Source organism: Podarcis raffonei, chromosome 16 (assembly GCF_027172205.1).
Source record: "Podarcis raffonei isolate rPodRaf1 chromosome 16, rPodRaf1.pri, whole genome shotgun sequence".
In the NCBI taxonomy this organism is placed as follows: Eukaryota; Metazoa; Chordata; class Lepidosauria; order Squamata; family Lacertidae; genus Podarcis; species Podarcis raffonei.
In genome coordinates this window covers 20956564-20984513 of record NC_070617.1, presented here as the reverse complement: position 1 = coordinate 20984513, position 27950 = coordinate 20956564, and the positions used below count along the sequence as shown (strand labels likewise).

General features: G+C 45.0%; 1 protein-coding gene across 3 annotated transcripts in view; it reads left to right on the top strand.

Moving 5' to 3' along the window:
- Positions 1 to 27950, top strand: part of TBX5 (T-box transcription factor 5) — a 93807-nt gene that overhangs the window by 55029 nt on the left and 10828 nt on the right. For all 3 annotated transcript variants that reach the window (XM_053368445.1, XM_053368444.1, XM_053368442.1), the window contains exons 3-7: positions 4027 to 4121; positions 10944 to 11063; positions 12557 to 12704; positions 22631 to 22783; positions 23776 to 23867. In XM_053368445.1, coding sequence (XP_053224420.1) covers positions 4027 to 4121; positions 10944 to 11063; positions 12557 to 12704; positions 22631 to 22783; positions 23776 to 23867 — 608 coding nt within the window. The remainder of the gene's footprint in view (positions 1 to 4026; positions 4122 to 10943; positions 11064 to 12556; positions 12705 to 22630; positions 22784 to 23775; positions 23868 to 27950) is intronic.

Below are 27950 nucleotides of genomic sequence, written 5' to 3'. Positions count from 1 at the left end.
TCACGTACAATGAAATATATATATATATATGGAGAGATGGAGTCTGGAATGCGTTGATTCTGCTATGCAGAAAGGCGAGCACGGCTATTGACTGAGGGAGACCGTCCTTCGCAAGCAGGAAAATTTGGGGGTACCGTTAAAGGACAGGGAAAATATTCGTATTTGTAATACCCATTCGGATTCATTTCCTGGCTCCCGCCTCAAATACAGTTTGTAGTAGACCTGGTTATGTAAGCCAGCCGCGCAGTCCGCGTCAATCGATCTCGGAATAAACTGCCATCGCCAGATTCTTGCTCACAACCACAATAACTAAGGTCGCTTTGGATAGATTGCGCCGGCAGTAAAATGCAAATACATACGCAGGCGCGCCGCGTCCCACTCTCTCCTCGCTGCGAGGGCGGCGTAAAGGTCGCAGAAAAGGAAGTCGAAAGGGAACTGGGAACGAACCCGGCTTAAATGATCGTGAGGACGCTCCCCGAGATTTACGTGTGTGGCGCTCGCACCGGCGAGAGCCGCACGCGAATAAAGAATTAAGTACATTTATTTGCACCCAAACATCAGAGGTTGGAAGGAGAGATGTTTAGAAAATAAAAAAATTAAAAGTTCGCGTGTGTAGGTAGTGCCTGAGCGTGCAATACATTTATGACCGCGAGGTTTCCAGCCTTGATCCTTCGGGCTGGGTCTTTCTCTCGTCGTCCCAACATCTGGTTTCTCGAAACCGATCCTCCCTCTCCCTCCACCCCATTACTGCAAATATATATGCAGTATGCTCTTGGCTTGGCCGGGAGGACTTGAAATCTACCCTTGCTTCGGCTGCTTCTAGCGAGTTGCTTCGCTGCCGTTTGTGATGGGAGTGAGTCTTTGGTTCAGGATCTTAAAAAAAAACACAACATGCATTCGGATCACTATGCAGAAGCGAGCCCCGCGAAATGGGGTGTGCTCTTTTATTTATATTTAGGTTATTTTGTTTTTTAAAAAACGATTTCTCTTTTAGGCATCACAGAACTGGGAAATCAGCATGGCTGCCTCATTCTCCTTCTCTCCCTCCCTTCCACGTTATACATTTTAAAGCATGTCCCTCCGCTCCCACCGGGAATTGTAGTTCACTCACTCGCAGACCTACAGGTCCCAGCACCCATAACAAACTAGAGCTCCCAGGATTCTTTGGAGAGGAGTGTGCTTTAAATGTACGCTGGCCTAATCTCTTAGGCCAAAGCAAGCCTTGTTAAGTACCATGGATGGCGCTCTCCCCATTCCTACCGTGTTCAGTAGGGCTTACTCGTAGGTAAATGCGCGTATGCGGAGTCCCCGTGTTTACAAGTTACTGGCCAGTTTTTAAAGACAAAAATTCTGGGAGGGAAGGAGACAGGAAAGATTTCTAAGCCACCTTTCACTGTGTAAACGGTATCGAGAACTTTTGCTGTTGGAAAAGTTAGTATAAACATACAGTATTCCAAAAAATATATATATAAAAATGGCCCAGGTCGAGGTTCTAGGCACTTTTAAGGCGCGATCCTATCGCTATCTATTCAGGAGTTCGGTGGGGCTTACTCGAGATCAAGTGGGTGTAGGATTGCAGCCTTTCTCAAGCGTTCGCCTCCACGAACTAGTTCGGACTTACTTCTGAATAAATATGCGTAGGATCGCATTGTCGAGCTCTCCCGGCTTGTGATAGGGAATATGCCAACGTTCCATTTGTCGAAACGATCCATCAGCATGAAGCTGATGCGCAGCACGGCTGCAACGGTCCAGTCGATTAATCAACTAAAGTGTAGGTTGATTAATCTGCTATTAATCGGCCGGGTCAAATTTTGAACCGTGGGCTTGAGAGCTAAGGGGAACCCTATCCCCTTCTCTCTTTTTTTGGGAGGTCCAGCGTGTCAGGGAAGCAAGGCTGATGGGCGGGGGGGGGCAATGCCTGCAGGCACGCTCAGAAGTAAATCCCATTGATTACAATGGGCCTCATAGGATTGCAGTTTTCGAGTTGAACTTTTGCTTTCTAAATGTTACATTTAACGCCCACCTTCGGTAATCCCCAAATGCATTTCCACTGTACCCATCGGAAATGAGGAACCCAGGAGCGGCGCAGTCCTTTTGCACACTTACTAGGGAGTAAGTCCAGTTGAACAAAGGAAGTTTCTCCCGAGTAAACAGGGCTGCCGTCCTAGGCACTGGGTGGGATTCTCCTCTCTGTTGCTTTCCGCGGCCTTAGGCGTGCTCAGCTTTCAACAGGATCACAATTCTTCAGCAAGGCAATCCTAAATGTGACTACTCAGAAGGAAAACCCCATTGAATTTAATGGGACTTATTCCCACGGATATGTGCATAGGATTGTAGTTGAATGGTGTTTTCAGTTAAACTGCCTTGGAACCGTCTGGTGAAGGGCGGGTAAGGAAAAACAGACAAACTGGTTGAACACTGCCCTTAATGACACGGATATATTATTATAATTATCCTTATTTTTTGGGTAGAGATGCAGATATGTAGATGAAGCTGTATCTGGCTAATGGAAATAATAAAATAGCGTGGATGATTATGACAACAGGCGTGTACGTACATAAGAAAGCCGCGGAGGCGAGTTCGTATTTGTGCATTTGGACGTCTCAACCCAATGCACTTTCAACTTGACCTCCACCGAGTTGGCCTCGTTTCCCAGAACCTGAACCAGAAACGCAGTAGGATAGGAACCGCGCCTTTGTGCCATGTAATCTCAGAGCCAGTGTGGGGAAGCGGTTCAGGACCTGGGAGACCCGAGTTCAAATCCCCCGTTCAGCCCTGTGATGCTTACTTGGGTGACCTTGGGCACAGCAGCCCGACGTACCTCACAGGGTTGCTGTGGGGATAAAATGTGGAGGGGGGCGGAAATCACGGAGGCCGCACTGAGCTTGGGGGTGGGGAGAGGCGGAATATAAATGCAACCAATAAAGGAAACTCTGGAAGGACGTAGGGATGGGCCCGTAAGTGACTGCAAGGCACAGATAACCTCCTTCGCAGGGGTCAGCTTTTCATCCTCCTCCTCCTCCTCCCTCCTCCTTTTTCTCTGCTCTCTCTTCCCCCATCTCACCCCGCTGCCTTTTTTCTCAGGAAAACCTTCCTTGCCTCCGATCCTATTATAGCGCCTGCTATTTTGATGCTCTTGGCTCGGAGCCTATCAGGCCGGCTCCTATCAGACAAGTTCCAAGCGGCTCTCATGGCCGCTGGCGCTGGGCAGATCTCCGGCCTGGAGCGGCGAAGCGTCTTTGAACATGAGCCGGACTGTCCCGTCTCTCGCCCACTCCGTCCCTCCCTCCCTCCCCTCCCGCCTCGCCATTTCGGGAGATAAAAACCACAAGCCTAGTTTAGGCAAGCCTCTATTCACTGAGAAAGGATAACAGCAGTCGTGGAGTGCAGCCAAGTCCGCTAGCAGTCTCTCTCTCGCTCCGGAGGTCGTTTCACACGTTACACAGTCAGAAACTCGGGTTTGCCACCGAGAAGGTACTCTCAGCAGGAGCCACAGCCAATCCCGTCTCCTGGCCGCGTGTGCCTGGAAGAAGCACGCGTCTCTCCCCCGTTTCCACGTTCACTGTTGGCATTTTAGGAACACCCGTGTAACCCGAGCCTATGCGTGTATACTAGGGAACAAGCCACCTTGAAACCAGTGGGATTTGCTCCCAAATCAATCGAAGTTTATCATCATCATCATCATCATCAGTAAAGCGGTGGGGATATACACTTGAAAAGGTGTGGCGTGAAAAAGACATGCCATCAGCTATTGATGGGCGCGGGGAATAAACACCCTTGATATCCCCGTGATTTGGGGAACGGGTGCGTCACATTGCATGCTGAAGATCGGGTTCGATCCTCTGCCTCTCCAGGTAGGGACTGGGATGTCTCCTGCCTGGAAACCTAGATATCTGCTTCTTGTCAGTGTAGACAACACTGAGATAGATGGACTGCTGGTCTGATTCAGTCTAAGGCGCCTTCCCGTGTTCTCACCTGCCCTTGCTGTATAATGATTTGCCTGTTGCCATTTGCTCTCCTTTCCAGGGTATGGAGGGAATCAAAGTGTTCTTACACGAGCGAGAATTATGGCTCAAATTTCATGACGTGGGGACCGAAATGATTATAACCAAAGCTGGAAGGTAAGAATCCAGATATTTCTCTTTTTGGGGATCAGAATGTAGGTGATGGAGCTGGTGGAGAAAGACTCATTATCACTAAATGTGTGCGTGTGTCATGGGCGTAGCCAATATTTATATTTTTGGGGGGCAGACTTTATATTGGGGGTGGTGGTAGAAGCGAGTTATCTGCGATGCAGTTGGTCAGTTAGTTAAATATTTTTATTTATTAACTTGACGCCCATTTTAAATTTATTCTCTATATCCTCTTGCCTTTGTGGTTTTCCACCGAGGTTGCGTATTGTAGTCTTACCACAATGTTGTAAGCCGTCTCGAGGGTTTTTCTTTTGGTCAAAAGGCGGGGTATGGATATTTTTTAGGTAAGTTAATGGCTTTGTGGAGAAATAAATAAATGAAATTTCGGCCTGCTTCCCTAAAAGACGAAGGAACACGATTCATTTCCAGGGCTGTGTGTGTCCTCGGAGGGAGGGGGAGTTCCTTTGCGAACCCCATTGAAATGAAAAGAAGCATTTCCGGGTGCGTTATAGCAGCCCGGACGTGCCTTGAAGATTTCTGCCCAGTGAAAAATACGCAGGATCTGATGTCGCATAAAATGCAATATCAGGAGTGACAGCGGAGCTCTCGGAATAGATTTCCTTGCAGGAATATTTCGAAGAATTGATCTTAAGGTTTGTGGATGCTATAATTAGGGCGATGCGTGCACTATATAGAAGGCAGGCGAGTTTGGCCAACGTCAAGCACATCTTGGGTTGCAATGCCTGGCGCGTTTACTTGGGAGTAAGTCCTAATGAACGTAGTGAGGTTGACTTCTGAGTAGACGGGCGTGCATAGAACAGACTGGGGCTGGAGAGTTCTGTTCTGAAAAGTGTTTGGCTTTGATCCACGGGTGGTGGGGGAAAAAATGAGAAGTTTTGCTTCTCTTGAGATTCTCCCCCCACCCTTTTAAAACAAGTTCAGGTGCTGCAGCAACTCTTCCAGGTATTTTCGCAGGGTAACCATTGCAATAATCGAGACAAAATGAAACCATCTAAAGGCCCGCCAGTTTCGGTGGCACAATCCTGACCATGTCAATTCAGAAGTAAGTCCTACTCAGAGTAGATCCACAGAAATGAATGAACGTAGGTTAGTTATTTCCCTCTGAATAGGGCTTAGTGTATCAACCCAAAGTGTTTCCCCTTTTCTTAATGTGTTTGCTTGTTTGTGTGTGTGTCATAAAAGCACAAACAACACTTCACTCAAGCTTGCTCTGGTTTTGTTAATTAGTTATTTATGTTGTGTCAAGTTTAGGGACAGATGAATGCTTGAAATTAGCACAGTGAATACTATGTATACCATTAGACTGAGATTCTGCGCGCAATTACTTGCGAGTAAGTTCCACAGAACTTCCGAGTAAACATGCATAGGATCGTACTACGGGGTTCCATTGCGCCTCTCAGTTTTGCGCGCGCGTTATAGGCACAGAAAGAGATTTGGCATGTTTTCATTTTGATATATATATATATATATATATATATATATATATATGCGCAAATCTAGACCGAATGACATCAAAACAATCAGATCTGAACAGGGTCCTTCATAAACTATTTGACCTCCTCACCTCTATATTTATCATAGTATAACTTGCAGGGGCGCTATCTCTACCTCTCAGTGTTGAGGAAAAAACTGTTCTGATCCCGCCTCCAATTATGGTTTTCCATAAACACGCTCCACCACAAGCGCCGGAGGTTATGCTTTAAGGTTCAGTTTCTACTCCAGCTTTGAAATTAGTCCTGTTGAAATGAATGGCAGGGTCTGACTGGATGATTCTGCGTTTGAGGAGTTTAGGATTTGCTGCAGTTTATTCTGTGTTTCCGTTTCGGAACACAATGTTGTTTCTCCCCTCCCCCTTGTATATTATATTATATTATATTATATTATATTATATTATATTATATTATATTATAATATTATATAATTATAATCTAAGCCTGCTATAAGAATGCTTTAGAATTAAGATGGATAACTATAATCACTACTGGTTACTAGCCACCCTGGCTATGTTGTACCTCCACCGCTAGAGGCAGTATGCTCCAGGTACTAGTTTCTGGAAAGGATAGGCGGGGAGAGTACTGTTGCGCTCAGATCCTGCCTGTAAGCTCCTCATGGGCGTCTTGCCCCCCCCCAGTTATAATTTATTACATTTTCAAAAAAATCATATATACATTCCAATACATAATATTTTTTCTGTTTTGTCGACTTCCCACCCCATTTTCCATTTTTTTATTGCTTCCTCTTGCTGTAACCTATCATCTCTCTCTTATACCATAACAACAATGCAATAATCTTTAATTCCTTCTGTTGCTCTTGTTCAAATCCTGCTTGCAAACTCATCATACTATAATATTTCTTTAAATAGTCCAAAAAAGGCTTCAATCCTTCCACAAAACAGTCATCATTAGGTTCACTTATTTTAGCTGTTAACTTTGCCAATTCCATGTTGTCCATCACTTTACTTATCCATTCTTCTTGGGCAGGAACTTTTTCCTTCCAAATTTGTGCATAGAGAATTCTGGCTGCTGGTGGTTGTATTTTTTAACTGCCCTGTGATCTTCGGATGAAGGGCAGTATGCAATTTTAATAAATAAATAAAATAATAGATGGGCCGTTGCCTGATCCACTAGGATTCTTCATACATTCTTACGTATAAGCATTCATTAGCGAATGGAGCATTGATTAGTTCACATCCATTGCATCAGCCGCAGGGGGAAGAAGAGAGCAAAGTTCTACTGCAGTTTTGGTGACCCTGCTGCCACTCACTTCTAAGTTCTGAGGATGCAAAGAACTGCTTAGTGGCACAGTTTATCTTAGCAAACAGGATTTTTAGGCACCCCTCCCTGCTTTTTATATACAGTGACTACCATTGGTTTCCCACTGTCTTAGCATGTCCATTTAAATTTCCATCTCAAAAGCAGTTCAGGAACATAGGAAGTGGTCATCCATTGAATCAAACCCTTGGTCCATCTAGCTCTGTATTTTCTACATGGGCAGGAAATGATTCAATTCAAGATGTCAGGTGGGGGACATTCCAGATCCTACCTGGAGATGCTGGGGATTGAACCTGGGACCTTTTGGATGCAAGACAAATGCTGTACCACTAAGCTACAGCCCTTATTCATGTTTACCATGTGGCGCAGTGTATATGCCTTTGTGGAGGAGAAGCAGAGTCCGAGGAAATCTTATACCTGTCTACCTGGAAGTAAATCTGATTTGGTTCAGTTGGACTCACTTCCAGGTACAGGATTGCAGCCTTTGGTTCCTTCCATTTCTAGGTTTATTGTTAATTGGATTCTGGCCTAGAATTGAAATAGAAAAAAAGAGACCATTATACAGTTTCAAACAAGTTTATTCCTGTGGTTCTTTTGGAGGAACCTTATAGACAAGTTGTGTTGTATTGTGTTGTGTGTATATATGGGGGGTTATTGGGTTGTTGTTTTTATTTTGATTATATAATTTGTGGTTTTGCATTTTGATTTTGTTCTGTGAACAGCCCTGAGACCTCCAAGTATAGGGCAGTATATAAATTCAAATAATAATAATAATAATAATAATAATAATAATAATATGTACTCATATATACTCAATGTTATGTATGTATAATGCATATAATTGTTATGCAGTGAAGTATATTTTATAGAAATAGTTTATATATGTAAATGTACATGCACACATGCAAACATATAATTATATCCATAGGTCTGTTGCAGCAAGAGTCTTAAAGACTTTCAAATTTAAAAAGGAAGAGCGTTTATAAAGTATGTTTTAGAAGTGTGATTTTATTCAGTAAAATTTTGGATGCCACAGAAGTGTTTTAAAGTCTCTTGCTTGTGTGCATTGATATTGTAATAGATCTGTAATGCTAAGATGTTTAAGTATAGTAAATGTTAGGATTTACCGGTAATTAGAACTTGTATGCTATAACTGGGATATGTTATAAGAAAGTCTCAATGTGTATTAGAAAGGAAGTTACGGAAGGGGGTTGAGGTGTCTAAATCGTGCTTATGTGTAAAGACTGTGCTTGGACTTTGAGAATGTAATCAAGATCCATGTGCATTGGAATGTGTGTTCCTACTTCTGAGCACCAGCAATTAGCGTGTGAAGAGTTAATTAACCTATGTAAATGTCCAAAGTGTGTACCAGTCTTTAACCCGTAGTCAATCAACAAGTGTTGATGGTCAGGAGAACTCCTTTGTTAGGTGACACCTGAGGGGGTTAATCATTAGTATTTCAAAGCATCAAAAGCACCATTAGAATGCAATAATAATAAAGGAATAAAGGAGGCTTAGCGTTTAGGAGCAGCAGAATGAAGAGATATGCCTTAGACTGGAGTGCTGCACTGCGGTGGGGAGCAAACCGCTCTTGAGATGACCATGCTGTAAGATCTGGACTCCCTCCGTGCAGACTGAAGGAGTAAATATGTGAATATATAGTATTTCTTAAAGCTGTGACGGTCTCTTGTCATGTCTTCAATTCTCCAAAGGAGCCCCATGGGCTCTTGCCTCTGTTTGGCAGAGAGAGGGGCAGGCACCCAACTTTTGTAAACAATATAAACATAACTGTTAATCTCGGGGTCATGGGTTTGAGTCCTACATTGGGTGAAAGATTCCTGCATTGTAGGGGGTTGGACTAGATGACCCCTGTGGTCCCTTCCAACTCTACAAATCTATGTTTCTGTGAATCTCTTAGTCTTTAATGCTTAACAAGACTTAATGTTGCTTTCCACATACCCGGTAGTTTTTAAAAAGTTATTTTTACAGCAGTACACTTACAAAACTGGGACGCGGGTGGCGCTGTGGGTAAAACCTCAGTGCCTAGGACTTGCTGACCGTAAGGTCGGCGGTTCGAATCCCCATGGCAGGGTGAGCTCCCACCGTTCGGTCCCAGCTCCTGCCAACCTAGCAGTTCGAAAGCACCCCTAAGTGCAAGTAGATAAATAGGGACCGCTTTATAGCGGGAAGGTAAACGGCGTTTCCGGGTGCTGGCTCGCCAGATGCAGCTTCGTCACGCTGGCCATGTGACCCGGAAGTGTCTTTGGACAGTGCCGGCTCCCGGCCTCTTGAGCGAGATGAGCGCGCAACCCTAGAGTCGGTCACGACTGGCCCTGTTGGGCAGGGGTACCTTTACCTTTACCTTTACACTTACAAAACACAACTGCAAATACAATTGCAGAACAGCTTACAGAAATCAGTAGCACTTAAAATGGAGGATTTGCAGAAGAGCTGAGGGAAGCACAAAAAAATGTATATGTGATAAGTTTTGTTATGTGTTTTTATATTTTTGTATTGTAAAATGAATAATTTTTTAAAAAAAGAAATCAGTAGCAAGACAGGTGTGCAATCTGAAAGACACAACATGCAAGGAAAAATGGAGAGAGACGTAGGAAGAAAAAAAAAAACAAGCTCCACCAGTAGCTCTTAAAATTCCAGTCCTCCTTCTCTTGCTCCCCAACTGCTAAGAAGGACAACTGTCTAAACCCCTGAGAATTGCTTCCAGTTAGTGTGTTGACAATAATGAGCTAGATGGGCCAGTGGACTTACTCATAATAAGGCAGCTTCCTATGTCTTAGGGACATGGCCGTAGCTCAGTGGTAGAGCATCTGCTTTATGTGCAGAAGGTCCCAGGTTCGATCCCAGGTACCTCCAGTAGGTTTAAGGACACCTGCCTGAAACCCTTGAGAGTTGCTGCCAGTCAGTGGGTGTAGATAATGCTGAGCTAGATGACCAACAACCCAACTTGGTAAAAAGCAGTTTCCTATCCTCCTAGCCTTCCTTGTGAGTTGCATTTGCCTTGTAGGGACCACCCAGAGACCTTCATGGCTATGTTGAACACTCTGAACCAGGGATTGGGAAGCTAGGGCTCCAATTCCCATCCAGCATGGCCAGTGGTCATTTTATAGCTCAGCGGGTGGCGCTATGGGTTAAACCACAGAGCCTAGGACTTGCCGATCAGAAGGTCAGCGGTTTGGATCCCCGCAACGGGGTGAGCTCTCATTGCTCGGTCCCTGCTCCTGCCAACCTAGCAGTTCGAAAGCACGTCAAAGTGCAAGTAGATAAATAGGTACCACTCCGGTGAGAAGGTAAACGGCATTTCCGTGCGCTGCTCTGGTTCACCAGAGGCGGCTTAGTCATGCTGGCCACATGACCTGGAAGCTGTATGCCGGCTCCCTCGGCCAATAAAGTGAGATGAGCGCTGCAACCCCAGAGTGGGCCATGACTGGACCTAATGGTCAGGGGTCCCTTTACCTTTACCTTAACATCTTGGAGGCCAGAAGCACCCCACTTCTGATAGCTCTTTGTTCTATTTTGGAAACTGTATGACAGCATTTTGTTTTCACTTGGTTTTGCTTTGGGCTGTTTAAATTACTTTGTGACTTTTACTCGGGATTTAGAAGTGCCGCATTCTGGTTGGAGAGTGCTATAGATTACACAGATTCAAGGGTGAGAAATTATTTAAAGGCATCAGATATTGGATGACTTCTTTTGGAAAAAGAGAGGGAGGAAGCAGAAAGGAGAGATAGGGATCTTAAGCAAATTTATTTGAAGTAAGCCAACCTGGAAGTAGCAGGGAATACTTCTGAGTAAATGCTTAAGATTGCAGCTGTAAGAGAACTTACTGGTGGATCACACCCCTTAATGATAACAGGACCGCATATGAAATGTTTACTTTCTGATTCTCAATCTTGGTTATACTACGAAAGACTGTAATTGCAATTTGTTCCAGAACAAACGTTTTCAGATCAATGCATCTCTCTGCTAATATTTACATGTCTTTTTCTTTCCCTTCTAGGCGCATGTTCCCCAGCTACAAGGTGAAAGTGACGGGACTCAACCCCAAAACAAAGTACATCCTGTTAATGGATATTGTCCCCTCTGATGACCACAGATACAAATTTGCAGATAATAAATGGTATGCAGCCTAATTCTCTTTTGGAGATAGGGCAAAAACCATGCAGGATTAAAGGGTTAAAAACAAAATCTATACAGAGCAAAGCCAAAAGGGGCAATTGCTCTTTGGTGTGGCGTGGGATACCCAGCTCCTTGGATTAAGAACATTTGTCTATATATTACAGTAGAGTTGAGGAAACCACAGGCTGAGGGTGGCCCTTTAGGCCTCTCTATCTGGCCCTTGGAACTCCTCACAGACCCCACCCATTACTGGCTCCGCTTTGCACCTTGAGTGGTTTTCCTTGGCTGGAAGATGTGCCCTCATCATGCCTCTCATTTGCCTGGCTGGAGCATAGAGAAGTACAAAGCGAAACAGTCCAGAATTCAGCCATTTTGCATTGTGTGTAGGGACAGCTCTAAATACTGGGCGGCACACAGCTGAATGACACTGTAGGGTAGGTCTGTACCACTCCAGACTTCAGGTAAATCTACCAGACTTTGCACATTCAAGAATGTGATTGCTTCAGCTGCAGCATGTAATAGGCAGTCTGTTCTGTTAGTGGAGGTGAGTCCATTAGGGCAAGTGGGGGCAATGCCCCATCAAGCTAAGTCTGTCCTCTTCCAGCCTCCGCCTGACCACTTCCTTACAAGTAGGAGGGGTAGTGCTGGCTGTCAGCATCCTCCTCCTTAGTCTCATAAAATTGAGCAGGGAGTATGGTGGGAACAAAACCAGAATGAACTGGCTCTACCTATCATAGACCAGGCATAGGCAAACTTGGCACTCCAGATGTTTTGGGACTACAATTCCCATCATCCATGACCACTGGTCCTGTTAGCTAGGGATGATGGGAGTTGTAGTCCCAAGATATCTGGAGGGCCAAGTCTGCCTAGGCCTGTCATAGACCAATCAGTAACTCCACCAGGCATTTTCTCTGGCACCCTCTACTGTTGGCCTCCATGCCTTCTATCCTACTAGTCCCAATCAACAGCAGTCTCTACTGCATTCCATGACTTCAGGACTCTATCATCCCTCTCTGCTGCACATTATCATTATTGTCATTGGCAATGTGGTACAGTCTATTGTACCACCTCCAGACTCTACCACTTTAGCTACTGCAAAATTAGTGAAGGGATGGGGCATGTCTGAGGAATAGGACTGGGAGGGAAAAACCATTTGACAATTCTTCTCTTTCTCTGGGCTTATTCACAATTACATTTTGCCCCACTCTTTCCTGGCACAGATTTGTGCTTAAAAGCTCCGTGTCCAAGCAGTTGCTGTTGGTTTTTGCCCTGGAGCTTTCCCTGCAAAAGCTTTAAAAAGTGGGGTTTCATGGGGAAATCTCTGGAGCAAAAAAAAAGGGCACTTGGACACATAACTTTAAAGCATGGGCCATGCATGGAAAGAGTGGAGGATAAGCTGTTCTTCCCTCCTCTGATTTGCAGCCTTTTCTGATTTTCTAACATAGTTGAGAGAATAAAACAAAACACCAAACCCACTGTGTTGATTTTGGTTAGGTCAGTGACTGGGAAAGCTGAGCCTGCCATGCCAGGAAGATTATATGTGCACCCGGACTCGCCAGCCACTGGGGCCCATTGGATGAGGCAGCTGGTCTCCTTCCAAAAACTCAAGCTGACCAACAACCATCTTGACCCATTTGGCCATGTAAGTACCTGGCAGATTTAATTTCATATTGGCTGATACAGACTGACATTGGAGCTCTCGTCAAAACAAGACAAACTCCAGCTTTTCAATCAGAGCTTAATTGGATCCATAAATATGCACCACAATAGCTGAGACCTAGCTGTTGTTAAGACTACAACTCCCATCAGGCCAAGGCAGCAAGATGAAAGGTCAGGGACCATGGGAGTTGTAGTCCAATGACACCCAGAGGGTCACAGGTTTTCCCCATCCCTGGTTTAGGGATACCCAACAACTCTTCTCATTTTAGAAAGTAGACATTTTGGGCCATGATCCAATGGCAACAACAGAGAAGGTGGATATAAACTTTCACAACGTTGATTTCACTTTGTGCCAGATTGCAACCTAGATTACAGGTGGATAACCTGTGACCTTCCAGATGCTGATGGTCTAAAACTCTCGCCATCCTGGCAGGGACTGATGGGATTTAAAGTCTGACAACATCTGGAGGTCCACAGGCATTCCACTCCTTGCCAAGATAGATAAATTGATGGAGAGCAAACCCCAATGAATTCTCAGTTGAATAGCTTGGGTGCTGTGTAAAGGCATGTGCATGTTGTGGCTTAGACTGTGTACATCCTGTATTTTTAAAGCACATTTGAAGCACAGTCTCATTCTTAAACAATTCTGGGCTCTATAGTTTACTCCTTGCAGAGTTACAATTCCTAGCAACCCTTCATAAACTACGGTGCCCAGAATTCTTTGAGGGGTAAAACATTCTTTGAAGCTAGAGTGTATATGCAGCGCTTGTGAAGGAAAATGAGGAAAGAGTTGTTTTTTTTAAAAAAACTACCTTTATTTCAGAATTGCAACTGGTGAGGGAGATATGGGTCAAGGAGTGCTCTGTTTGCAAAAAAGGGAAGCATAAGACAACATATGCTAACAAGATGTCGTATCTAATAAAGCTGACATTATGCATATTGTATTATTTATTGGATTTGGCGTTTATAAAATAATGAAGTAGAAACAATGTAGGAAATTACTGTTTTATATGTTCACTTGGGAAGAAAGTCTCTTGATTTATCTGTGCTTCCACTGCTCTGTTATTTTCTTTCATGTACACCTCTACATATATTGCTCGAAGTCTGATTTCTCAAAGGGGAATAATAGAATTGTAGAGTTGGAAGGGAGCACGAGGGTCATCTTGTCCAACCCCCTGCAATGTCTGAATCTTTTGCCCAATGTGGGGTTCAAACCCACAACCATGAGTTTAAGAGTCTCATGCTTTACCAACTGAGCTATCCCAGAAGCATGTTCAAATGCCCTGGGAATTATTCTTAGGCTCAAGCCTCAACCTAGGGATGGGGGTGGGGGGTGGGGAAGAAAGAGAAATTGAACTGCACTCTCATTTAAAAGGGAACTGACTTAATTCACCCCTTCTGACATGAGACACAGCCATCCTCCAAAATTTGCACTTTTCTGAACGTTGAGATGTTCTAGCCAAGTAATGTGTACAAAAATGCATATATTTGGGTAAGATATATGGAAGAATGCATTATGTTAGTGAAAAATAACATGCAGCAATGCATTATATTTGGGAATGCTGCTTTGCAAAAGTGTGTCTTTTAACCAAAATTGCATACAAACATGTTGTACATTAGGATAAATTCACACAAAATTAGTGGTACATTTTCTGACATTAAAAAAAAATCTCAAAGTGATGTGGAGAACTGAATTTAAATTAAAAAAGGAGAGAGACAAACAGAGAGAAACTGAAATTGACAGATTCACCCACCCCCTACCTAAAACATATGTCTCTTCTAATCTCAGATGGGTGGAGGCAGAGGGAGACTGTGATATTTTTCAACAATGAGAGAAAGCTCCTCTGTGTATGATCAGAGACAGCCTGCACTGCATTCTTTTCATCCAACCACATAATGATTACTGTCCTTTCCCAGCACTGAAAACAGGTTGCTGTGGATCAGAGGCGTAGCAAGTTCAGGTGGTACCTGGTGCGATTGTTTTTTTGGTTACAACCGCCCCCGTTGCAATTTTTGGGAACGTTGCCCAGAGTTTTCTTAGGGAGGGTTGGCTGCGAAACAGATACAGTGTGGGTGCCAGCGCCGCCCACAGATTGTGAAAATCCGACCGCCTATCGCATAAAATTGCCCGCCGGGGATGTGAGTGCTGACCACTGGGGGGGTGTGAACGCCACTTGCCGGGGGAGGGGGAGGCTGATTGCTGGCCATATTTGCGTAATCAGAGGCCATATTTTCATGACGGTTGCGCCAATTGCGAAAATCCGCCCGCTGGGTGTGGGGATTTTGTCACCCCCCCCAGGCATGACACCTGGGTCAGACCGCACCCCCTGCACCCCTCTTGTGATGCCCCTGGCCTGTGGAATCACATAAGAACAGAATTGGAAGAGGGCCTCTGAACTAGTACAGTGGTACTTCGGGTTACAGACACTTCAGGTTACAGACTCCGCTAACCCAGAAATAGTACCTCGTGTTAAGAACTTCAATTCAGGATGAGAACAGAAATCACATGGTGGCGGCATGGCAGCAGTGGGAGGCCCCATTAGCTAAAGTGGTACCTCAGGTTAAGAACAGTTTCAGGTTAAGAATGGACCTCCAGAACGAATTAAGTTCTTAACCCGAGGTACCACTGTCCGGTGCCCTGCTTAAGTACAGGACCTGCTATTCAAGATACAGCTGCAGCAGTTCTGACCACTGGTGGTCCAGCATCTTCTGAAATATCCCCAGCAAAGGAGAGCCAACTGTCTCCTGAGGAGATCTGTTCTGCTGTGGAACCACTCTCCCTGCTAGGAGGCTTCTGTTGATGCTTAGCTAAAATCCCCTGCAGTTCTAGTCTCTCCCTCTAGAGCAGGCTTCCTCAACCTTGGCCCTCCAGATGTTTTGAGACTACAATTCCCATCACCCCTGACCACTGGTCCTGCTAGCTACGGATCATGGGAGTTGTAGTCCCAAAGCATCTGGAGGGCCGAGGTTGAGGAAGCCTGCTCTAGAGTAACGGAGGGCATTTTTCAATTGAGGTCTACGTGCTTTTGCTGCCTACTGTAGACTGACTGCCAGAGCAGCAGCAGAAGCAGAGAAAGAGCATTAATGCTCAAATTCTTTCCACTAAGCTGAGGTTGACAGCTGAAATGCTGAGGGATGGGCGGCTGGGAAGCCTGAGCTAGGAAGGTGTTTAACAGTGAATAAAGTTGGTCTTAATTTGATGGAAGTGTGCTTGATGCATCTTGGTGGCAGCCGCGCCCTGTCAACAGTTGGCTCTAATTGAGCTCCGGCTGCCCAAGTGGTGCCTGCAGACACGTGGAGGGGAGATGTGAGATGAAATGGGAGACAGCAGCGCCTTGTAAACAAGGATCTGTACAATGTGCTAACTGATCTAGTAACCTAGATTGAAGTGCAGCCGCCCAGCCCAGGTTACAGTTTGAATTAATCCTCATGCCTCGCTGGACTGACATCACACACACAAATACACACACACACACACACACTCTAACACATCCCCAGTATTCTAGTCCAGGATTAATTTTAGCTGTGCATGTCTTGGATTTAGCTTCAGAACCTATTTTTGGTGTTAGACCTTAGACCTTAAGGAGGAATCAGAGCATGTACAGATTGCCTCCTCTGCTCCTCCTCCTCCTCTTCTTTTTTGAGGGTTGCAATCCTAAACTTATTTATTAAGGGATTCAGGTCTATTGTACACAATGGGAATTGTTTCTGAGCAAACATGCATGGGAATGTGTTGTGATTAATTATAACTTGCTTCTAAATTATCTTTGACTAAGGGACTAGTTAGTGGCATGCCGTGCCTTCTCTTGTTATAACCTTGAGCAGTGCAATCCTATATTGTCCTTTCAGAAGTCTGACCTACTGCCTGACCCAGGGACTTACGTGCAAGCAAGCTAATGTGTATAGGATTGCAACCTTTTTGTAAAACGCTTTGAGGTTTTTGAAGTTTTCGCCTAACAATCAAGCAATGTATAAATCTTATGAAATAAAGAAACAAACCCGAAACATTGAAGAATCTTGTGGCACCTTTAAGACAAATGTATTATAGTATAATAATAATAATAATAATAATAATAATAATAATAATAATAATAAATTTGTTAGCTGTAAACATGCGACAAAACCTTTCATTCGCTTTGCTGAAATAGACAAGGGTGAAATCTACACACATATAAAAAATGTTGTGAAAATGCTTTTTTTAAAAAAAAAATAATTGAAAAATATATTGAATTTCCCATAGCTCACTGTCGCCATCTAGTGTCACATTTGCATATTGCACTTTACAACACACTTAAAATGTTTTATTTGCAGCTGTATAGCTGAGTCCTAAGGCAGCTAGCCCTCTGGAAACAGTTACATCCTTAGCCTTAAACATTTAATAGCTAAACGGCATGTTTGTGTGTGAAAGACTACAGTTAAGGAAGCGTGATCCTTCTTTTAAAATATTTAGATATCACTGTCAGTCAGAATAGATTCCAGGGCAGACTGCAAACCTTTACAACTATATCAACCAGACAAAAACACAAACTAGAAACAAGCTGTAGATTCATGATAGAAAGAACAGAAATACTTAAATTGCTTGAGGTTTGACTTGGTAGCCGCTGCAAATATATCTCTCTATACCAGGTGTGGGGAACCTGTGACCAGTGGAAGCCAGCCCATTAGGACACATGAAGAACTGCCCCCCCAGCCCCATTCTGCCCTCAGCCAGTCTCCACCTGCTTTCCTTGCTGGTTATAACCAGATCAGGCCCAGGGCGTGCCTCCACCTTCCTCCTCTACCTTAAGTCTCAGTGTTGCTTTTGCAGAACTGAGCAGGGAACAGGACGGGGTCAAAAATGGACTTAGTTGGCTCTGCCTGTTACTGGCTGTGGTGCCACCTACAGGTGGGCTCCTTGTCTTCTGCCCTACCAGTCCCAATGAGCACCAGCCATCACCGCCTGTGGTGTTCTGGATGCCATTGGAGAACAAATCCCACCAGCCCCAGGCACCATAGAGTTGTAGCCCGACAACACCTATATTCTCCAACTCTTCCTGAGGACACCACTTCATGTTGTAGGAGAGAGGTTTGACATGTTCCAGTGCTTTCATCTCCTGGAGACAAGAACAAAACAACCTTCCCTGCACATAGAAAGCTAGCATGTCCTGGTGAGGGACATTCTTCCCTGATGGGGCAGTTTTCTTTGTGCAATGAGACTGGTAGTTGGCTAAGTTGGCTAAGGGATGCCGGGAGTCCATCAGCTGAAGATCACTGATGTAGTTAATACTAAGCTAGATGGACCAATCGTCTGACTCAGTACAGTGGTACCTCGGGTTAAGTACTTAATTCGTTCCGGAGGTCTGTACATAACCTGAAACTGTTCTTAACCTGAAGCACCACTTTAGCTAATGGGGCCTCCTGCTGCTGCTGTGCTGCCAGAGCACAATTTCTGTTCTCATCCTGAAGCAAAGCTCTTAACCTGAAGCACTATTTCTGGGTTAGCGGAGGCTGTAACCTGAAGCGTATGTAACCTGAAGTGTATGTAACCTGAGGTACCCCTGTATAAGGCAACTTCATATGTTCTTCACTAGGATTTGAAGCATATTTGAAGAAGGGCCATAGCTCACATGTCTAGCAATTCCTTTGCATGCAGTCTCTTCAACTGGTGGGTTGTGGCCTGATTCAAGGTGGGTCACAGCAGGAGTGCGAAAGATTAAGAAATTGGTACCCACCGGCGGAGGAAGAGGCGTGCAGGGTGAGCGCACCGCCCCTGGCAGCGCGATCCCGGTGGGGTGCCATCACAGCTGCCCCCTCTGCCTTTGCTGGGTGCCACACCCCTACGGGCGGCACACGCCAGGATGCACGCCAGCCCCGCCCCCGCCTGCTCTCCACCCCCCCCCCGGTGCCGGAGCATGCAGCTCTTCCACTGTTGGTACCCCATTTGGGTTAAAAGTAGATCCTGGGTTTGAAAAGGTTGAAGACTTTGATAATCTTTGGTTGCCCTTTCTGGAATCACATTAGCCGTGATTCCTGCATTGCAGGGGGTTGGACTACATGACCTTGGGGTCCCTTCCAACTCTATGATCATTTCTCTCTCTCTCCCCCTCTCCTCTGTGTGTGTCTCTCCCCCCAACTCCTAGCTTAGGCTGGGGTGGGGGATGTGCAAAAGGCTGTTTCTTGAAGAATTTTATATGGGCTTTCATCTAGGCTCTTCACGGCCTAGGACCCTCGTACCTATGGGACCGCCTCTCCCGGTATGCCCCGCAGAGGACCTTAAGGTCCATAAATGGCAACACCCTAGAGGTCCTGGGCCCTAAGGAAGTTAGATTAGCCTCAACCAGAGCCAGGGCCTTTTCAACACTGGCTCCGGCCTGGTGGAACGCTCTGTCTCATGAGACCAGGGCCTTGCAGGATCTGATTTCTTTACGCAGGGCCTGTAAGACAGAATTGTTCCACCTGGCCTTTGGCTTAGAGTCAATTTGATTCCCTCCCCCTCTTTCTTTTTCCTTTCTCCTCCTGTGACAAGGCTGCATTTTAATGTTTTAATGTTGTACAGTGGTACCTCGGGTTACATACGCTTCAGGTTACAGACTTCACTAACCCAGAAATAGTACCTCGGGTTAAGAGCTTTGCTTCAGGATGAGAACAGAAATCGTGCTCTGGAGGCGCGGCGGCAGCAGGAGGCCCCATTAGCTAAAGTGGTGCTTCAGGTTAAGAACAGTTTCAGGTTAAGAATGGACCTCCGGAATGAATTAAGTACTTAACCCGAGGTACCACTGTATTTTAATCTTGTTTTTAAAGTTGCATTTCAATCAACTTGTTTTTTATTGGTTGTTAGCTGCCCTGAGCCCGGTCTTGCCTGGGGAGGGTGGGATATAAATAAAATTTATTATTATTATTATTATGCATGGATAGCTCAGCTTGTTAAAGCATGGTGTTGATAATGCCAAAGTTGCAGGTTCGATCCCCATACGGGACAGCAGCATATTCCTGCATGGCAGGGGGTTGGACTAGATGATCCTCAGGGTCCCTTCCAACTCTACGAATCTATTATTCTTTCTTTCTCCCCCCCCCAACTCTGCGCTCGCTCTCTCTCTCTCTTTCTCTCTCACACACACACACACACACACGAGAGAGAGAGAGAGAGAGAGAGAGAGAGAGAGAGAGAGAGAGAGAGAGAGACTCCTGGCTCGGGGTGGGGGACGCGCAAAGGGCAATGGGCGCTCCGACTGGGACGCCCCTTCCCACTGGGCCCAACCGTCTCCCTCCCTGCCAAGCGGAGCCCGCGCTCCACAACAATGGGAAGCGGGGAGGCGCGCGGGCGGCCCCCTCAATTAGGAGAGCCCTAATGAAATTAAAAACCATTAGATCGTTCACCGTTGATGTCTGCGGCTCTCCCGGATGTCAGAACCGATTTGGCTAAACCCCCCGGATGAGAGGGGCTTTGCGAGCAGCCCTGACGTCCCGAGGCCCCTGGCTGGCGCAGGCCCCGCGGGGCAGCCTGCGTCTCCCTGTCGCCAGAATCGACGGCAATCATTGTCAGGAGGGAGGAGGAGAAGGGACGGGCGGGCGGGCGGGCGGGACCCCGTTTGATACGCTCCCCGTCTCCTCCTCCTAGCCCCTGGAGATTAGGCTTTGGGGAGCGCCGGAGATCTGCGGGACTTGGGTCGGCTTGGAAGGCTGGGGCCGGGTGGGGAGAGGCGCTCGGGAGGTCCTTCCGACGGGCACCCCCCCTCCTTCGGCATTCCTTTCAAAGGACAATGGGGAGATGGAGGGGAAGGATGGGAGGAAGAGATGGGGTCAGGCGCCCTGGCGCATTCGTTAACCCCATGCCAAATGCCCATCCTGCGTTCTGGTCTTCGCTCTCCTTTGGTCAATTCCTCCTGTTCTGTTTTGTATGTGTGTGAGAGACAGTTATTGCAGTTACTATTATTTTAACACGGAAGCAAAAAGTTCTAAAGCAACTACCTAGGAAGGAAGAAATGAAAACAGAAGCCTTTAGCAAATTGTTGTTGTTTTTTTAAAAAATTAATAATATTGTGTTTCAATATTAATGCTGCATTTTAATTGTTGCAACCCACCCTGGGACCTTAGGGTGAAAGAAGACAATAAATTGTAATACTGATTATGATGATAATAATACTTTTGTTCTTGTTTTTATTATATATTTTGTGTTTTTATATTGTATTTTTCTGCTGTGAACTACCCTGAGATCTGAGGATGAAGGGCGGGATACATTTTTTAAATAATAATAACAATAATAGGTTGTATCTAATGTTAGTCCTGCTCTGAAATTAATGGAATGAATGACTAACTTAGGTTTATTAATTCCAGTGGCTCCAGCTGAGTAGAGCTTAAATTGAATACAACACAGTGTAGAAGAGTAATACAAGCAACCACAAGCATATATTCTGATGCAGTTACATACCAGGAGACAAAGGGAAACAGAAGCCTTTAGGACATATATTTATGTATTACTCAGACATATTCACAAGCAAACACTCTGATGCAACAATGTACCAAGAAAGAAATGAAAGCAAGGCTTTAGGAATCCCCTTAAACTAAATGCCTGTAGGTGGTATTCAGTGCCAATCTTACTCAGAGTAGACTCATTCAGGTTAGTGGACATGGCTGGTTTAGGCTCATTAATTTCGATGGATGTACTCTGAATAGGACTTAGTTGAATACAATCCTGGGTAAACAGGCGTGATGTCAGACTCCATTACCTGATGATGTCAATGGGAGTTACTAACTAGTTACTACTTAGTAAAAACGTGCCTATTATTTATTTGTTTCTTTACTCATACAAATGGCCCAGAGCAACTCACGAACACCAAAACAGTGGTTCCCAAATCTCACCCCCCCTTCCCACAAACGACTTGAAGATTTCCTAGGGTCTTAGCAGACTGCTTGATGATTTTTCTGCCTGTTCTAGCAATTGTGCTAGATGCTGCATGGCTTTTAATTTCATCTTAATGGTTTCTTATAAATTATATTTTGATTTTACTACACTTGGAACCCCACAGAACTGCAGCTGTAACACAATACAGGAAAGAAAAGAGCCGATCAAAATGCAATTAAAAATCACTGTGATTTTTTTTTAAAACTGGGAAGACATGCTGTCTCCCATTTTCTGCTATGAATCCAAGCAGACCCTCTGAATGATAGCGGGTGGTCTGTGGACCACAGTTTGGAAACCCCTGGTTTATCCAATAATGCCATTAATGGTGGCTTTCTGCATGGAGTTTCTTCACAGGGCAACTTGTTTTGCAACCCACCCCTGCCCCAGAATTTGCTGCATTTCCAATTCCCCAATGTATCCCCGATTAGGGTATTTGTTGTGCTCTGTCTGATGCCAGAAGACTATTGATGGCTACTAATTCAGCCAGCTAGCTCTGGTGATTATCTAATGCTTATTAGATGGATTTTCCCTAAAATGATTTCTGAACTTTGAATTTTATTGTTATTCGTGTTTTTATACTGTATTTTATGCTGCTTTTACAATTAAGTGTTTTAAATTTGTTGTTAGCCGCCCTGAGCCCGGTTTTTGAACCAGGAAGGGCAGGGTATAAGTAAAAATTTATTATTATTATTATTACTAGGCATGGCTATGCTCTGCCTCCATACTACCAGTTACTGGAAACTGCGGAAGGGGGGAAATAATAGAATTGTAGAGTTAGAAGGGACCCTGAGGATCATCTAGTCCAACCCCCTGCAATGCAGGAATATGCAGCTGTCCTGTATGGGGATTGAACCGCCAACCCTTGCGTTATCAGCACCATTCTCTAACCAACTGAGCTATCTTGCTTACTGGTTTCCCACAGGCATGTGGTTGGCCTCTATGACAACAGGATGCTGGGCTATATGGGCCATTGGCCTCACCCAGCAGTTTTTCTTATGTTCTTACAATGTCTCCTCCTTCCCTTCTAGATCATCCTCAACTCCATGCACAAATACCAGCCCAGACTCCATATCGTCAAGGCAGATGAGAACAATGGGTTTGGCTCAAAAAACACAGCCTTCTGCACCCACGTCTTTCCAGAGACGGCCTTTATCGCTGTGACGTCCTACCAGAATCACAAGGTAAATGATAGAGCCTTTGGAAATATCTTTTTGGAAATTGGAACACGGCTGAGGCTGAGTCCAGCATCCTCTTCTCATGATGGCCAACCAGATACGCCAATGGGAAGCCCAAGGAGGACCCAAGCCCAAGAGCATGCTTCCTTGCTGTGGTTACCAGCAACTGCTATTCAGAAGCATTACTCCCTCCATCTGTGGAGCACAGCATAACCATCATGGCCATCAGTATCCTTGCCCTTCATAATTTTTTCTACCTTGAATGTTCCAGCATTCAGCTTCAGTGAATGCCCATGATTGCTAGCATTCTCGCGATATGTGATGCTGCAATGCATGATTGTTTTTGTTTAAAGAAGGCTTCCTTTTTGTTTTTAGGCCAATCTCTTTGGCTCAGGTGATGGATTGTCATCATCATCATCAACATAATTTTTTATTATTTGTACCCCGCCCATCTGGCCGGACCTCCCCAGCCACTGTGGGTAGTTTCCAACAAACATTAAAAATACATTAAAATGTCACACATTAAAAACTTCCCTAAACAGGGCTGCCTTCAGATGTCTTCTAAATGTCAAGTAGTTGTTTATCTCTTTGACATCTGAAGGGAGGGTGTTCCACATGGTGGGCACCACTAATGAGAAGGCCCTCTGCCTGGTTCCCTGTAGCTTTGCTTCTCGGTGCTGGACCTCAGTGTCTGGGCAGAATGATGGGGATGGAGATGCTCCTTCAGGTATACTGGGCCAAGGCTGTTTAGGGCTTTAAAGGTCAGCACCAACACTTTGAATTGTGCTCCGAAACGTACTGGGAGCCAATGTAGGTCTTTCAGGACCGGTGTTATATGGTCTCGGTGGCCAGTCCCAGTCACCAGTCTAGCTGCCGCATTGTGGCTTAGTTGAAGTTTCTGGGTCACCTTCAAAGGTAGCCTCACGTAGAGCGAATTGCAGTAGTCCAAAAATGAACAAAGCCTCCCTGACTATCTTCCTTCTGCTTTCTCTTTTCAGATCACCCAGCTCAAGATTGAAAACAACCCCTTTGCGAAAGGATTTCGAGGCAGCGACGATATGGAGCTTCATAGAATGTCGAGGATGCAAAGGTAAACATTTTCACAGTGTATAATGAGCTGGGATCCCTCTTCAGCCTGAGGTCACATTGCTCCCTGAGCCAGCTTCTGAGGGTCACATGTCTGTGGTGGGTTGGGCCAGAGGGAAAAGGGGGCAGAGCCAATAGGTGCTTCTTTTCTAAAAAAAAAAAAAATGTTTAAGGGTACTCTCATTTTCCTACTCATATTGAAATGCTGCCCCTCGATGAGGCCAAACTTAGATTCACAAAATGTTTAGGGGTATGCGTACCGCTGTGTCCCCCCAGAAAAAAGCACTGGGTTAGGGTCCACCCTCACTTCCGCTTGCCCCATGCCTAGAAAGCACTGGTCTGGAAAACCCCTCTTTAGTGCTAAATTGGTGCGAACCCAAGTTTCCCTTTGCTCTGATTGACCGCTAAAGAGCTGTTTCCACTGGGTGAAAGCAGAGGGACAAAAGGAAGTCTGGACAAGCCCTTAGCTTCTAAAGATGCTATATCCTGCATCTAGGCAAGCAAGAGGCATTGTTGGATTGGAAGGATGCATCCCAGCCAGACAAACACATTTGCTGAAAAGAGCCTGCTGGATCAGATCAGTGGCCCACCTGGTCTAGCATCCTGTTCTCACAGACAGTCTGATCTTCCATGAGGTTGTTTCTTTCTCTTTCAATGACATCCAAGGTGGCAGTCATCATTGCTACCTCTTGCGGAAGTGAGTTCCATAGTTCGACTATGCACTGCAATGGAGAAGTCCTCTGTTGTACAGTGGTACCTTGGGTTAAGAACTTAATTCGTTCTGGAGGTCCTTTCTTAACCTGAAACTGTTCTTAACCTGAAGCACCACTTTAGCTAATGGGGCCTCCCACTGCCGCCACACAATTTCTGTTCTCATCCTGAAGCAACGTTCTTAACCCGAGGTACTATTTTTGGGTTAGCGAAGTCTGTAACCTGAAGTGTCTGTAACCTGAAGCATCTGTAACCTGGGGTACCACTGTATCTGTCCTGAATCTTTCAACATTCAGCTTCATTTGAATGTCTGTGTTCTCATGGTATGAGAGAGGGAGGAAAAAAACTTTTCTCTATCTGCTTTCTCCATGCCAAGCCCAATTCTATCATGTCACCTCTTTCTCGCCTTCTCTCTAAACTGAAAAGTCCCCATTGCTTCAAAGGGTGCCACTAGATCCCCTTGATCATTTGGAAGAATATCCCTTCGATAGTCAACTAAGTTTAATTTTCTTCATAAATTGGAGACAGAATTCATTGTGACTTAATTAGACACACAATTCTGTCTTTACAAATCTCTCTCTCTCTCTCTCTCTCTCTCTCTCTCTCTCTCTCTCTCTCTCTCTGTATGTAATGGATAAGGCTCCTAAAATATGAACAGTTAAAAAAAAAATTATGAACAGGTGGTCATCTCCAACTTCAACTTGCTGCCGACATAAATGTAACAATGAGATTCTGGATGCGACATGCAAAGGCAGCCAGGAGCCTTGGCTCTCAGACTGTGCCTCTTTTTCTCAGACAGAGAAGAGCACATGTTTCTAATCGGCGTAAATGCTCTGTCTTCCCTTGTATATATATTTATAGGTCCTGATCATTTCCCTTTTCTGAGAGGGATGTTTTTGTGAGATGATAGCCATGCTCAGGACTTTGTCAGCACAGCTGGGAAACGTATGAGAAGAACCTCTTTTCCCCTCACCGACTAATTCTGCTAAATATGCCATGAGCTCAGTCATGGGGAAGGGCCATAGCTCAGCAGTAGAGAATCTGCCTTGCATGCAGAAGGTTGCAGGTTCAATCCTTGGCATTTCCGGGTAGGGCTCGGAAAGTCTTCCTGTCTGAAATTCTGGGAAGCCTCGGCCTGTCATTGTAGACCAGGGTTTCATACAACTCTCAGCATCACTAGCTAGCAGGACCAGTGGTCAGGGATGATGGGGGCAGCAGTCCAAAAGCAGCTGGAGACCCAAGTTTGGGAAACCCTGGTGTGGACAGTATGCAGCTAGATAGGCCAATAGTCTGACTCAGCACAGGGCAGCTGCCTATTTATTTCAGTCCTTTACTCAAAACAATGTGTACTAGAATCTGACATTCATTTTTGGGGAAGGAGGTGATAGTGTACAGTGGTACCTTGGGTTAAGAACTTAATTCGTTCCGGAGGTCCATTCTTAACCTGAAACTGTTCTTAACCTGAGGTACCAGTTTACCTAATGGGGGCCTCCCGCTGCCGCTGCGCCGCTGCCACACAATTTCTGTTCTCATCCTGAAGCAAAGTTCTTAACCCGAGGTACTATTTCTGGGTCAGCAGAGTCTGTAACCTGAAGCGTCTGTAACCTGAAGCATCTGTAACCCGAGGTACCACTGTAATGAGTAGAACACCTGCTTTGCATTCAGCAGGTCCCCGGTTCAAGCTACAGAATCTCCAGGCACGACCATGTGCATTCTCTGGAGAGCTGCTGCCATTCATTGTCGACAATCCTGAGCTAGAAAGCCTGACTCTGGCAGCTTCTCCCACAACTAGGGCATGGCCTTTGCTTCTAGAAAGCTGCCATATTACCAGGCATGCCCTCTTGCCCCAGCAGTTGAGGGGGCTGGCACCACACGATGTGCGACGGGTCACACACATGCCGTGCTGCTTGCGTGAGTGACATGTGTACATATCACTGCAGATTATTGAGGGCCCTGGCCCCCTCCTGGGAAAAAATTGGGGGTCCTTGGTCCCACCCTAGATGGTGCCCTTGCATATTACTGACTCAGTCCCATTAGTACCTTTAGCTCAGTATTCTTGACACTGACTGGCAGCAACTATCTGGGATTTCAGGAAGAGTTTCATTCCCAGACCTGCCTTCAGCTGATGGAGATTGAAGCTTCAACCTTCTGCATGCAAAGCAGATGCTCTGTCACTGAGCTGTAGCTATTATTATTATTATTATTATTATTATTATTATTATTATTATTACTATATCATAGAAACATTGAGTTGGAAGGGACTACGAGGAATCTTTTGCCCAATGTGTATCAAGCCACTTTAAACAGCCTTGGCTTTTCCTAAATTACGTTTATAGTGGTTTAATATTCAATCCCTTTTCCCAGGGAGCTCTGCGAATTATAGCTCTGGGAGGGAAATGGGCGTACCCCAAATAACTCTCAGCATCCATCAAAATTTATTTACACTGTTGAGTTTATCTTAATGGTACTAGCGTTTTTAAATAATCATAATTTTCACCCATATATTCAATAAACATTTTCCAGTCTTCTTTAAACGTATGTTCTTCTTGTTCTCTTATTCTGTATGTTAAATCTGCAAGCAATGAGTATTCCATCTGTTTATGTTGCCATTCTTCTTTGATTGGGACCTTGCTCGTTTTCAATTTTTTGGCTAGCAGAACACCGGCCGCAGTAGTAGCATACATAAATAATCTTTTTTGATACCTGGGAATTTCGCTCTGAATTATCCCCAACAAAAAAAGACTCTGGGTTTTTTTTTTTTTTTTTGGAAAGGTACTTTTAAACACCCCCCCAATTCATTAAATATCATTTCCCAATACCACATACGGTAAAACGTACCCTCAACCTCATTACATCTCCAGCACTTACCTGATTCGGACTTATACATTTTAGCAAATCTACTCGGAGTTAAATGCCATCTATAAATGAATTGAAATGATAACTCTCAGCACCCTTAACAAGCTATATTGTTCCCAGGATCCTTTGAAGGAAGCCATGACCATTTAAAGTGGAATCATAGTGCTTTAAAGGTATAGTGCAGACAGGGCCAGATTTAGGTTTGATGAGGCCCTAAGCTACTAAAGGTAAAGGGGACCTTTATATGTCCAGCTGTCCCTTGTCAACAACAAATTGTTGCTGCTTTTTTGTGTTGAATATATGCTATATGGTAATTTACGGACCTAATGCTGTTTTAGGGGTTGTTTTTAAAAGTCTGGAACGGATTTTGCATTACTTTCTATGGAATCCATTTTGTATTACTTTCTTTGGAAAAGCACGCCTTGATTTTGGAAGGCTTTGGTTTGGAACAGACTTCCGGAACAGATTAAGTTTGAGAACCAAGGTACCACTTTATATAGGAATGAGCAAACCAGTGATA